This window comes from Puma concolor, chromosome B1, assembly GCF_028749965.1.
Source record: "Puma concolor isolate L17-30 chromosome B1, mPumCon1.1.hap2, whole genome shotgun sequence".
Classification (NCBI taxonomy): domain Eukaryota; kingdom Metazoa; phylum Chordata; class Mammalia; order Carnivora; family Felidae; genus Puma; species Puma concolor.
Window position 1 is genome coordinate 166,468,282 of NC_141670.1, and position 14,894 is coordinate 166,483,175.

General features: G+C 39.5%; 1 protein-coding gene and 1 pseudogene across 7 annotated transcripts in view; both read left to right on the top strand.

Moving 5' to 3' along the window:
• The window catches only part of FRYL (FRY like transcription coactivator), a 272,920-nt gene that overhangs the window by 252,319 nt on the left and 5,707 nt on the right, over window positions 1–14,894 (top strand). For all 7 annotated transcript variants that reach the window (XM_086705110.1, XM_086705108.1, XM_086705107.1 and 4 more), the window contains 5 exons: window positions 1,455–1,705; window positions 4,516–4,723; window positions 6,441–6,590; window positions 7,368–7,466; window positions 14,294–14,362. In XM_086705110.1, coding sequence (XP_086561236.1) covers window positions 1,455–1,705; window positions 4,516–4,723; window positions 6,441–6,590; window positions 7,368–7,466; window positions 14,294–14,362 — 777 coding nt within the window. The remainder of the gene's footprint in view (window positions 1–1,454; window positions 1,706–4,515; window positions 4,724–6,440; window positions 6,591–7,367; window positions 7,467–14,293; window positions 14,363–14,894) is intronic.
• Window positions 8,319–8,433, top strand: LOC112859162 (U6 spliceosomal RNA; annotated as a pseudogene).

The window sequence follows — 14,894 nt, forward strand, 5'->3', positions numbered from 1 at the left end:
ATAAAAACATTCAGTCCATGACACTATTACTAACCCATCTTTGTAAAAGCCCATCATATGTTGTTTTCTCCAAAGAGACTAGTCTCCATTACCTCAAGCAGATGTGACCTTTCCCTTCTTTGAGTAACAGCAGTCCTTTATATAGTGCACATAATATTTACCTTACACTTAATATATGCTATATTACCGTTATTCGCATATTAGCCTAACCCCGTTAGATTGTAAATTAATTGTAGATAGCTATTAATTTATCCCAGAGCACCCAGCCCAGAATCTGGTCAAAATCCTTCATTTGTTTTATGTTACAGATGAATTTTACAGATGTATAGACTGAGGCCCATACTAGTCTAAGGTCAGGGGCTCTTTCACTTGCTTTTCATATTTTGGAGGAAAAATTCTACTTTGACCCATGAAGAAGAGTGACTCTGCTGCACAACTAAGTAGTAATTTAGGACCAAGCACGGCAAGGAACTGATCTTTATTCCTACGACGGAGACCATCAGTGCTTATTTTCGCTCGGATTAAACTAACATCTGTGCACCTTAAAATTTGTGTCGATACACCCTCATGGTACACATACGCTTTGGAAGTATCTTTCTTTTTCAGGAGTGGTGGTTCATTTATTTAGCCAGTGTGTGTTGGGCTTCCAGTGGGTGCAGGGCATGTGGCAACATTGTTTCAGTCATGTTGCAGTGAGTAGGAAGGGAAAACCACTGGTGCCTAACATAGGAGTGTATCATCATTTGCCTAGAGTTAGGCGAGTGCAGGCATTCTTTTTGGTGAATGCGCTTGTAATTCGTTCAACTTGCAAAGTACGGCAGTCTAAAATTTCCCAGGGTTTGCTGAATTCTAACTCTGTGATGAAGTGTCCTCTTATTACCTGAAAGTAACTCTTCCATCACAAATACTCAGCTCGTTTAGCAACCAGTAAGGATGCACTTGTTTCAGTTCAGCATCCTTCTGACTGATCAGTACCTGTTCCTGCTTCATGGACAGCCCCACAGGACCAGTGGGTAAACCATTCTGAATTATCTCCCTGCTCCCCCCACCTTCTGTCCAGAATTCACTGGGAAAGAAATTACATTTCAAATAAGTGAGAATGTATAGTAACCATATGTAGAATGAGAATCTGTATGAGAAGTTATGTTACCAAAGAATATATTTCTAACACCTAAATCCTGTTACGAGAAAAGTGATCTCCTTGATGTTTCTATGTGGCAATAGGTGATATTTAATTTCAACATTTTTTTAAGCCTGGGACTATTTTTTTTTTAAACTGTTTTATGTGATCTGAGCCCAGAAACTCCAAAAATTAACCTGTGCAAACAGAATACTACTTCATTAAAAAAAAAAAAAAAAGTGTATATTGATGGCAATAGTCATTTATTCTGTGTTGATAAAAGCTTTTTTAAAATGTTTTTAAACTTCATTAAAAAATGCGATTGTTTTTACAGGATACAGGTTCAGTGTTAAAGGAGGAACAAGTTCTGACAAGCTTTGAAGATGAAGGGTCATATATAATTCAAGAACAGCAGGATTCTCTCGTGTGTCGAGGGATTCTCAACTTGGAAGACACAGACATGCCAGAGCCCCTGGCTCCTGAGAGCTACCCTGAGTCCATCTGTGAAGAAGATGTCACCTTGGCTTTGAAAGAACTAGACGAAAGATGTGAAGAAGAAGAAGCAGATTTCTCTGGACTGTCTAGGTGAGAATACGGTAACTTGGTCACTAGAATGAGGCGGTATTTGCTCTCTCAGCCCCTCCCTAACAGGACCCTCTACTCCAGCTTACATACCTTCATTTCTGTGGTTAGCCTATAATCCTGCTGCCTTCCTTTTAAAAGATAAAATGACTGTGATGGGTTTATTTTTTGTTATTGACCTTCAGTTCACTGAAAGAAAAACAAGTAGGTAATTCTTAAAGCACAGAGAGCAACACTGTGCATTTAGAAGCGTACCCAACACCTATTTTGGCAAAATGGCTAATGGTCGGTTGTTAAGTTAATATTGGGCCCTGGCCAGAGCCAAGTATCAATATCATACGATGAATTTCTGTAACGCTATACAAAATCTGACGTATATGCAAAACATTGTTTTACATTTTCCTTATCAGCGGTCAGAGTTGTAAAGTCATCATTTACATAATGAGCAGAAGTGACAACTTCTTAGTACCATCAGATGTTAGATTATTCCTTTTACATGTTCATGTTCCGTGTATTCAAAATACATTGTCACAAAGTCTGAAGATTCCCAAAGGGCGTTTTCTTCACTCATGGGCTCACAAAATGGAATAATCAATTATTACATATAGTTCTTAAAAGAAATCTTGGTGGCTGTTATGAAACCTGTAAACCAAATAGTTCTATAATGATTAGAATTATGATATAATCTGTTTTTTTATTTTTTTATTTTTTATTTTTTTTAAATATGAAATTTATTGTCAAACTGGTTTCCATACAACACCCAGTGCTCATCCCAACAGGTGCCTTCCTCAATACCCATCACCCACCCTCCCCTCCCTCCCACCCTCCATCAACCCTCAGTTTGTTCTCAGTTTTTAAGAGTCTCTTATGTTTTGGCTCCTCCCCCCCAACCTTTTTTTATTTTTCCCTTCCCCTCCCCCATGGTCTTCTGTTAAGTTTCTCAGGATCCACGTAAGAGTGAAAACATATGGTATCTGTCTTTCTCTGTATGACTTATTTCACTTAGCATCACACTCCCGAGTTCCATCCACGTTGCTACAAGAGCCATATTTCATTCTTTCTCATTGCCAAGTAGTATTCCATTGTGTATATGAACCACAATTTCTTTATCCATTCATCAGTTGATGGACACTTAGGCTCTTTCCATAATTTAGCTATTGTTGAAAGTGCTGCTATAAACATTGGGGTACAGGTGCCCCTATGCATCAGCACTCCTGTATCCCTTGGGTAAATTCCTAGCAGTGCTATTGCTGGGTCATAGGGTAGATCTATTTTTAATTTTTATTATTTAAATTTTATAAATATTTGTTGCATAAAATATTGTTCTTTATAAAGGTATCTAGTTTAATACCCTATCAGTGCATCTATTTCCCCATTCAATTATTTCAAGCTCCTTGATAATTATTTTTATATAAAAATTAATATTTAGTAATCACCAAATATTTCAGAGTTTCACTCTTAACAATAAAAAGCATTCATTTGGGGGCGCCTGGGAGGCGCAGTCGGTTAAGCGTCCGACTTCAGCCAGGTCAAGATCTCACCGTCTGTGAGTTCGAGCCCCGCGTCGGGCTCTGGGCTGATGGCTCAGAGCCTGGAGCCTGTTTCTGATTCTGTGTCTCCCTCTCTCTCTGCCCCTCCCCCGTTCATGCTCTGTCTCTCTCTGTCCCAAAAATAAATAAACCTTGAAAAAAAAAAAAAAATTAAAAAAAAAAAATATACTGTTTTGAGGTATAGCTTAAGTTGCCACTTCAAATGCCTGCTTTATTTTGATCTTTGGCCCATCTTTACCCAGATGCCTCTCTTCCACATGAATTGCTCTGCAATTTCTGCAAAGCCTTCAGAGCTCCTTTGCAATGTGAAACATGCAATTCTGAGACCCTGAGTGACACTCTACTGAGTGTCTGACTCAAATATCTCTTCACAGTCCATATAAAGGACCTAAGCGAGCCTTTGACCAGCCAAATAGCCAAAACCCCTTTACATGTTATCACCATCAATTTGCACCTGTTCAATTAAAAAGCCTCCAGAATTGACCATTTAAAATGAAAGTATTCTGAGGCGCCTGGGTGGCTCAGTTGGTTAAACATCTGGCTTCGGCTCAGGTCATGATGTCATAGTCCATGAGCTCGAGCCCCATGTCGGGTTCTGTGCTGACGGCTCAGAGACTGGAACCAGCTTCAGATTCTCTGTCTCCCTCTCTCTCTGCCTTTCCCCCACTTGTGCTCTCTCTCTCTTTCTCTCTCTCTCTCTCAAAAATAAATAAACATTAAAAATAATAAAAAATAAAATGAAAGCATTCTTTTTTAAGTTTATTTGTTTGAGAGAGAGAGAGAGAAAGAGAGCGCATGTGCGTGGGGGAGGGGCGGAAAGGGAGGGAGAGAGAGAGAATCCCAAGCAGGCTCCACACTCACAATGAGTGTGAGCCCCATTGCAGGGCCCAAACCCCCGTGAACCGCAAGATCATGACCTGAGCCACGATCAAGAGTCAGATGCTTAACTGAGCCGCCGAGGCACCCATAATATGAAAGCATTCTCATCTGAATTATTCACAGAAGCCACTGAAATTAATCCATTCCCCTGGCATATTCTAGGACTTGGTTTGCTTTGAGGTGGTTACATGAAATTAAGTTTCTAATTCCAGAGATGCCACGTAGAAAGAACACAGAGATCTGCTTATTTGGACTCTCTTAGGAAGTTTAGGCAGTTGTACGTTTTCTAAGTCAATGCATGCGTTTGAATACACACGGTCTGTGTTGGATGCCTTCAACTATTTTCAGATGGTGTCGTGATTACTGTGATATTTGTATTAACAGTCAAGATGAAAAAGAGCAAGATGGCTTTCCAGAAGTCCAGACCTCCCCTCTGCCATCACCATTTCTTTCTGCCATAATAGCTGCCTTTCAGCCGGTTGCATATGACGACGACGAAGAAGCCTGGCACCGCCACGTCAGCCAGATGCTGTCTGACACCGACGGGTCCTGTGCAGTGTTTACTTTTCACGTGTTTTCCAGGCTGTTTCAGGTCCGTGAGGCTCACGGTTTTCTGAATTTATATCAACAGTTACTTGATAAGGTTTTGGTGTTTTGATCTAAAGTCTATATCTCACCTTCTGTTTTCTATTTTTACGTTATTTTATTTGTTTTAGCGTCTCAGGTTTTCATATGCCCACTGATTTTCTTTAAAAAAAAAAAAGTTCTCCCCAAAGATGGTGATATTATTTAAATTTATATTGTGACACTGTAGTAACTGCTGGTAATTTACGCAGTGACGAGTACAGATCCCTCCCTTCAGGCAACTAAAGCACAACTTGGAAGCGGCATCTGATAAATTCTCTGCAGGAGGGGGGACACCAGAAACATAGTTCCTGCCTTCCAAGAGCTTACAGTCAGTATCACACAAGTTTACACTTAAGTACTAAATTAATTAACAATTTTGTGTCTCGGCACACCTTAAAAATTTTAGCTAAGGTTGCTTCCAACTGTGAAAATAATGACATGAGCTAACATTGCAGTGCGTGATAGGCATTGTGCTAGGTCCCTTACATCATTTACTTCTTGTAACAGACTTGTGAAATGTACATGTATTTGGAGCATTCTGTAGCTGGGGAAACTAAGGCACCAAGAAATGCCATTTAAGTCCTCATCCGCTGAACTGTGTACCGCTCTTCTTCTTGACCTAAGCAAATGCTGCCCATCTGGGAAGACCTAGCTAAGGACGTATTCTCACTGCAGCTTTCCCACCTATGGCAACCGCCAGCCTCTCCCTCCCGGAAGTTCTTTACGCTCATTGGCTGGAGCATTTGTTTTATTCTGGACTTTTGCCCTGCTCCTTGGTTTCCTATTTAGTAGTTTTTTCTTTCCAATGATATTGTTTCCTGATGCCTGAGACTGTAGCTGATGCTTTTATTGTGATTAAATCATAACGGCACCCAACAGTGCAACACATGCCCATGTAGGCACATGTTATCCTATAACTATGCCATTGACAATATAGTCTCATTCGCTGAGTGCTCATTGTGGGTAAGGCACGATTGGATTATTTTATGTTAATGACTATTCTTGAGTTTTGAGAAGATATTACCCCTAATGCATATGTATGACTTTAATTAAATCCGATGGCAGCTCAGAGCCCAGGACAGTAAACCACATTTACTGAAAGTTTCTTTCAGGTAGAGCATTAGAAGAGCTACTTCTCCAGACATGTAAGGACTTTATTCCCCGTGATGTGCAGCATGTATTCCTTCTGTCTCTCCCAATGAAAGAAATCTCAGGAATGGGGAGATGAATGGCATGTATCATTAGTTTCTTTTTCTAAGTAGTGCTGTTTGGTAAATCTTTGATCATTTTGTGAAATTAACGTTTCCAAAGAAAAGCCTAAAAACACGGATTTACAGACCAGTTATTAGAATGCTGTATATCACTACGACAGTGATTTTATTTATTTATTTAAGTTTATTTATTTTGAGAGAGAGAGGGAGAAAGCATGAGCCGAGGAGGGACAGAGAGAGACAGAGAATCCCAAGCAGGCTCCACACTGTCAGCACAGAGCCCGACACAGGGCTCAGACTCCCGAACCGCGAGACCAAGAGGCAGACACTTAACCAACTGAGCCACCCAGGCACCCCACTACAATAATGATTTTAAGAGAAAAGTTTGCCCTGATTACAAATGATGCTTGTTAAAGATGAAAAGGGCCTTCTTATGAAATACTAAATTTTTTTTTACGCTTTTTTCCATAGACAATTCAGAGAAAGTTTGGAGACATAACTAATGAGGCAGTCAGCTTTCTTGGTGAGAGTCTGCAACGCATTGGTACCAAATTTAAAAGTTCACTGGAAGTGATGATGATGTGCTCAGAATGCCCAACAGTCTTTGTGGATGCTGAAACAGTAAGTATTTTTTTAAGTTTGCTTATTTATTTTGAGAGAGAGTGCGCATGTGTGAGCAGGGGGAGGGGCAGAGAGAGAATCTCAAGCAGCCTCCGTGCTGTCAGCACAGAGCCCAATGGAGGGCTCGATCCCACAAACCGTGAGATACCTGAGCCAAAATCAAGAATGAGGTGTACAGGTTTATATTTTATATATTTGACTATAAATATCCAGCAAAATATAATTCCGGTGTATTATATGCAGTGACTTGTGACTCTGATTCTGACCCCTCCCTCTCATCACTCTTCAGAGTCATAGATGGGAAGCTAGAAAGTCATGCTCTAGAGATAGGTACTTTCCCTCTGATTCTTGAATAACCATGGTAGGAGAGGGCTAGACCTACTCCCATGAAGAAACCAGGGCCCCTTGGTCTTCCCATTTTGTGTTAAAACACACTCAGAGATTATGTATTAAGATATTCAGAGAATTAAGGTTTAACAAGCTTCAAAAGTTTACCTTTAAAGGTATATACCGGTCTGACATGCCATTTCTCACCTAAGGCAGTTTTTGAAAGCATTTGAAGGTATGGTCATCCTTGGTGGCACCCCAGAAATCCCCCTGTATTCCTGCTCTGTTTCAGTGAAAGGTCAGCCTTTGGTATGGGACAGAGTGAAGTAAGGGACACTGGCACGAAGTCGGGCCAAAAACCAGTTATCAGAAATTCCATGATCCAAAAGTTGTCGGTCTCATGACTGTGATCAGAAATGATAACCTGGACCAATGTTTCTGATTTGACAGCTGACGTCATGCGGTTTGCTGCAAACACTCAAGTTCAGTGTTTTGGAGTTGCAAGAGCATCTGGATACCTACAATGCCAAAAGAGAAGCAGCTGAGCAGGTCAGTCTCTTCACCATGTGAAAACGAGTTTGCTTTTGACCCCGGAAACGTGCACTTGGCAGCTGAGTAGCCCAGATAGAAGAGGTCCTCTTGGCACTTGCCTCAGGGTTCTACTGAGAATTATGGGGCCTCTGGAACTCTGTGTTCAGTGGGTTCCTATCTGTAGCTTTTAGAAACCAGCCCTCTAAGAACCTGAGAACACGGTGGAAAACTGCAGCGTTTTAAAAAGCTCAATGTGGGGGCGCCTGGGTGGCGCAGTCGGTTAAGCGTCCGACTTCAGCCAGGTCACGATCTCACGGTCCGTGAGTTCGAGCCCCGCGTCAGGCTATGGGCTGATGGCTCGGAGCCTGGAGCCTGTTTCCGATTCTGTGTCTCCCTCTCTCTCTGCCCCTCCCCCGTTCATGCTCTGTCTCTGTCTGTCGCATAAATAAATAAAAACGTTGAAAAAAAAAAAATTTAAAAAGCTCAATGTGGAGACCACATAGCTGCTGTCAACATTGCAAGTGGGGAAAGAAAAGCTGTACTTCTCGGAGAATGCATAATGGTATCGTGATCTAAGAAATCTGTAACCAGTGACAAAGCTGGGACCTTTTTTCCAGCGCTGTGGATGTGGGCAAGCAAAGGGAAGAATAAGCATGTAGTCGATTCTAGATACTACTTGCAGGGAAGGGTTTCTTCAGCTCCAATCTGGCCCTGCAGAATAGCAGTAGTTCTGTTCCCTCAGAGTAAATGTTTTCAATTAGCAGGGGCAGAAAAGCTTTAAAAGTTTTTTTCACACAAACCGTATACAGTAGGCATTTTTTTCCTAGAATAGATGGATCTTCCATTAATTAGTATTAAACATTACATGTAGCGCTCACTTCAGCAGCACGTATACTGAATTGGAACCATCCGGAGAAGATTCGCAGGATTGGCATGGCCCCTGTGCCAGGAGGATATGCAAATTCATGAAGCGTTCCATCGTTTTTGGAATATTACTCAGTCATAAAAACAGGATGAAATCTTGCCACCTGCAGTGACGTGAGCTAGAGAGTATTATGCTAAGTGAAATAAGTCAGTCAGAGAAAGACAAGTACTGTATGATTTCATTTGTCTGTGGAATTTAAGAAACCAAACAAATGAACAGGGGATCAAAACAGGCAAACCAAGAAAAGATTCCAATGGCAGAGAACACGCTGATGGTTGCTGGAAGGGAGGTGGGTGGGGGATGGGCTAAATGGGTGATGGTATTGAGAGCCCTTCCTGTGATGAGCACCAGTTGCTGTATAGAAGTGATGAATCGCCAAATTCTAGATCTGAAACTAATTTAAAAAAATTTCTTTGATTAAAAAAAATATCCCATGTAAAGGCCTTAGGAAAAGTATAAAACCTGTCTCTTATTCCCTTAGTATACAAGGTAAGAATATAAGGCACAGATACTGTATATGAATAATTAGCAACAAAAGGAAAGTGTCAGTTTATAGCTAAAGTATTGGCAATGACAGAGACTCTGCAGAATTGTGCAGATCTAACAGACCAGATGCCATTTACTGTGACTTCCAAAGAGAGGTCACTTTGGGCTATTTAGGAAAACTTCATGGAATAGAGATCTGACCTTAGGCCTTGACGAGATGGTAATTTTAGATTGGGGGATTCTTTCAGGGCAAGAACATGCTATAGGAAAATACTTCTATTAAGAGCTTTCTCCCCTTATAAGGGAGGAAGGAATCTTACATTTGGACTGAGAGAATTGCAAATTGGTAAAGAGGAAAGAGTTTTCAACATCAGGGCAGTATCGGGCAAGATCTGGTCATCTTACAAATATAGTAGTCCGCCCCTTATCCACAGGGGATACGTTCTAAGACCCCCACTGAATGCCTGGAACCATAGATAGTACTGGAACCCTATGTATACTGACTGTGTTTTCTCCTGTACATGATGAAATTTAATTTATAAAGTAGGCACAGTAAAAGATTATAAAATAGAACGATTATAATAATTATATATTATATATTATATATATTTTATATTTATATAAATTTATATATTTGTATAAATATATAATATATAATTTGTATATAATATAAATTAAATATATTAATATATATTAATATAATTTATATATTTATATGGTTTGTATATAATATATATTTATATAATTTATAATTAATATATATTATAATTAAATATATAATTATATATAATAATTATAAAATAGAACGATTATAACAATAGACTGTAATAGAAGCTGTGCATGTGGTCTCTTTTTCTCTCAAAATATCTTCTTGTACTATACTCACCCTCACTGTTGTGATGTGAAATGATAAAATGCCTTCCTGATGAGATGGAGAGATGAAAGACGCAGGCATTATGACGTAGCGTTCGGCTACTGTTGACCTTCTGTCAACAGTTCAGAGGAGGATAGTCTGCTTCTGGACTGCCCTTGACTTTGGATAACTGAAGCCACAGAGAAGGGTGGGGTACTGTAACACTGCCATGTGTGTTCTTGTGCCTGTCTTTTGTGTACTTAGGTCCACTGTTTGTTGAGTATCTAGGAGTAGAATTGCTGGGTCATGGGGCATACACACGTTCAACTTTAGCAACTTCTACCCATCCAGTTTTCTACAAGATGGTGTTTCAGTTTGTAATCCATGAAGAAGTGTGTACAAGAGTTACTGTTGCTTCCTATCTTTGCCGCCACTTGTTACTTGCAACTTTTAAATTTTTGGTCATTCCATCTAAATCATTTTGTGTCTTCAGAAACCTTTTCTGAAGATTTCTAAGTCATTTGTGTCTTCCGAAACCTTTGCCTTCCCTAGACGCTGCAGAAAATCACGCCTTTCTGCATCCGTGCCCCTTTCCAACATGGCTTTGCTGTTCCTTCCATCAAGAGATGAGGTCTGTTTCCCCACTTCTGAAGTCTGAGATGTCCTTCTCTTTTTCTGACCAATCAAATTCAGCAACGAAGCTGTGCAGTTTCTGAGACTAGCATTCAGGCCTCTTTCAGCTTCTGCATTTGCCATCATGTACATTTGGACAAACTCTGGAAAACTAATTTGACCCTTGGCCTCCTGGAGGATGAGAGGCCATGTGGAAGAGAGTGGAAGCATCCCAGCTGACAGCTAGCAGGCCGGGCATTTAAGTGAGGCCAGCTTAGAACTTCCAGACCCTGTCAAGCCATCAGATGACTGTGGACTGGTGAGGGACCCGAGGCAAGACCAGAAGGAACTCCCAGCCAACACAGATATGTCTTGTTGTTTTAAGCCATTAAGCTTTAGAGAGGTTGGCAATATAGCGACATTTACCATCTACAATAGGAAAACACCAAACGCCTACAAGTGAATCTAGTCAGAGATAGGCTATATCTCCACCCAGAAGACTTCAAATGTTCTCAAAAGAAATTAAAGTCCACCTCAATAAATGAACGACTATACCATGTTCATGAATCAGAAGACTCAAATGGGTAAAGATGTCATTTCCCCCCCAAATCTGTAGATTTAATGCAACCCCCATTCAAAATCTCAAGCTGTCTACCAATGGAAATTGACAGGCTAACTCTCCAATTTATATGAAAGTACAAACAGCTAATTATAAGGCAAACCGCCTTCTTGAACACAGATCTGCAAACTATAGCCCATAGGTCATAACTAGCCCACTGTTTTTATAAGTTTTGGGGGGACATAGGCATCGTATTTGTTTACATATTGTCTATGGCAATTTTTGCACTGCAGCATCGTTAAAATAGTTGCAACAGAGAATAAATGATTTGCAGCACCTAAAATCTTTGCTCTCTGGCCTGCACAGAAATAGTCTTAAAAACCTTGTCCATGAAGAACAACAACAACAAAGCCTAAATAGAGTTAAACTTCCAGCCAGTAAGACTTATTAAAAATTTCAGGGGCGCCTGGGTGGCGCAGTCGGTTAAGCGTCCGACTTCAGCCAGGTCACGATCTCGCGATCCGTGAGTTCGAGCCCCGCGTCGGGCTCTGGGCTGATGGCTCAGAGCCTGGAGCCTGTTTCCGATTCTGTGTCTCCCTCTCTCTCTGCCCCTCCCCCGTTCATGCTCTGTCTCTCTCTGTCCCAAAAATAAATAAACGTTGAAAAAAAAAAATTTAAAAAAAAAAAAATTTCAAAAGAGTGTATCATTGGCATAAGAATAAACAAATATGCCAATGGAATATAGAGAATCCGATAATATTACATATTATAATATATATATATTATATATATATATAAACATAATACATATAATATTACATATTATAATTATATATTAATATATAATTTACAGCATAGGTGCTATTGCATTGTAGCGGGCAAAGAATCTTCTTTTCAATGAATTTGCTGAATCAAGTATTTGTATACGGGAGAAACGTGATGCCTTCAGAGAAACCATCTCACCATTTCTTGTCCCGTCTATTCTTTGTTACCTTTTTTATCTTGTCGTCCTTCTTGTCTTCTATCAACCAAGTATTTTTTGTTGCTCAGTTTTTCCCCCCTCTAAAAGTTTTTACTATTATAATATTTATATTATATATAATATATATAATATATATAATATATATATTATATACATTATATAATATATATTATATATATATAATATATATATATATATATATATATATATATATATATATATATATATAATATATATATTAACACATTCTTCCCATTATTCCTGGAGTCTCCTGAGGGTCACCGGTGAAAGTCAAGGGTATTCATCAGGACCATCTTGGCAGGAAATGAACAGTCCTTCTTTTCAACGCCAGGAGACCAGAAATCTGCTTACGTCTTTAGCCTCCCAGACGGCTTGGTGGTTTGCTAGCCTCTCCTCCTGCTGCATGGGCTAAACATGGTACCAAGGGAAGCTGCACACAGACCGTCAGCTGTCTTCTCTGCTGTCCCCTTTCCTCCAGCATCCTGGACCTTGATACCTCCCTACCTTTGTTAACCGTCTTTGCCCAGCTCGGTGACACTGTGGGCCAGACACCCTGGGGCACCACTTTCTGTTCAGCCTCTCTGCCTTAGGAATAAGCAAAGCTTTGAATAAGCAAGTCCTCTGGATTAAACACAGGCATCTTTGCAGGCTCCCTTTCCGTGCTTTGTCTAACGCCCTCACCCCTGGTGGATGGTATTCTGCTTCTGTAGTTGTCCATGGAGGATTGACCTTATACAAGCTACTCCATCATGCCCAGGAGCAGAACCTCTCCAGTTCAATTTTAACCTTCATTTGAGCCCTGAGTAAAGAAACAGTTATGACCGGAAGACTGATTGGATGTAAACTGGAGGACATTTTATACAGAAACTCCTGTGTCTTGTCTACACTGGCTGGAAACATGTGGATCTCTATTGTTCAGGCCAGTGTGCAGCCACAAAACTATCGGCTTGGGGCTTGCCTTTTAACAGAGTAAAAAAAAAAAAAAAAAAAAAAAAAAATCATAGCTTGTTGAATAAGGCTCCTAAAATGCTGTAGCATTAGGCATAGAATAGAAAAATGTATGTTTAGTAAGAATAAGCCAGTAAACATTCAATTAAAACTATTTTTTTCTAATTTATTAGGATACTTGGACAAATTGGACTGGGTTAGTGAGGATGATGAGGTGTATAAACATTTTAATATTTTGTACGAAGACTAATGTACACATTCTACAAGAGACTGCAGCTGAATTTTGCTGATAGAAAGAAATCTGCTGGATACCTTTTGACAGTGGATGCCAGCAGCTGTATCTCACTAGGAAAGCTTCACATGTTTTCTTCAGAGATGCTGTGAAGCAAAAAGCCTAAGGGCCTGTGCAGTCTGAGGGACTGGGATAAAAGCAACATAAGGTCACAGAGTTGTTTTGAAATCACTGAGATGTCTAATTTTCATTCTTTGCATGTAGAATGTTAAGCTACAGTTGAACGTTTTAAATGCCTAGTACTGAGATATTTTCAAAGAGAATACTTAATGTAGCAAGTAGTTTTTCTCGAAGTCCTAGTGATTTCTTATATATATTAGTTTTATGCTCAATCTGTCACACACATAAAGAACAAGGAAGTGAAAATAACGGGTATTGACAATATCAAACTGTCAAAACCTAGTAGCTTAACTTGAAGGCTCTTAGCTTTCACTTGAGCTTAGACATTCCATGACTCCAACATTTTTTCCCACTAAACTACAATGCTATTATTTTATTTTTATTTGACGAAAGAAGATCCCTTAAGTAAATACCCAACTTTAGGAAATAGCCCCTGGATAAGGAAAAACCACATTTGGCTTCTGTAGTCAATATTCTTGGGAGATAACATGTTTGTCATTCATTACGGTCCAAAAGGAAGGAAAAGGAAAAACAAGATTGAAAACGGGTTTCGGTTTCTGTTTCACTAATTAAAACTGACACTAGTCTTCTGAGAATTACACTTCTGATAAGCAAACAGACCTGGTTAATTCTGAGTTGGCTTTATTAAATTGTGCTTCCAAAGGCGAAGCACATCTTTCATTTCCCCATCTTCCATTAGACAAAGGTCAGGTATAGGTTGTGAAGATTTCCAATAAAATCTGCAAAATGAAGAATACTCTGTCCTGAAATGGAGCACCAGAGGTCCCTAGAAGAGCAGACTGTCTATTGTGTTTCTGTGAATAAAACATCACAGTGTGTGCATCTGGTGCACAGCCTGCTTCCGGTTTGTTGCATATAAATAATTAGGCTCAGTGGAGGTTGAAGGCTATGTCTATAACCAATCCCAGAATTTCAAGTTAACTTTTAAAGTTATTTTATATGCACAGGCTGTTGTATTACCAGTGTCATCGTGCCTTGTACAGTACATTGTGCCTTGTTAAAATTTGCGGTTACTTATTTCTTTAGTGGTTAGACAACTGTAAGAGGACATTTGGTGCCAAAGAAGACGTGTATAGGATAAACACAGATGCACAGGTAAGACTCTTCTTCTCGGTTTTGCTGTATTTCTATGTCGGGTGAAATAATGCGTATGTTCGAAGGTCCCTATTTGATAATCCTAGAAATAAAATTGATAACACTCTTCATTTTTGTTATCAGAACAATCTTTGTCAAAGGTAGGTTTCACCGAAATATTGGCTTAGTAATGAAAAATTCACTTTAATAAAAATGAAAGACCAGCTTGTGACTGAAGCTTAATAACATTCAGCAGATAAGCTTGATGGGTATCTGGACAGTCCAAGTTAGATTGTACTTACATCTGCCTCTTGAAAAAAATGTTTCTTTTGAATCAGTATTCTGCAGATCAATTGTCTGGTCAGCAAAGCAAACCTAAGGAGTCATGTTGTATACATTTCTATTAGCCTTTCTAAAGGTGAAATTCTGATTGGGTAAATTATAACTTTTTTTTACAGTGTAAAAGTCAGTGACAATAAAAGTAACATTTTCTTAGAGGAAGTGCATATATGTAACACAGTATATTAAATGAGGATAAATTAAGCCTACAAAT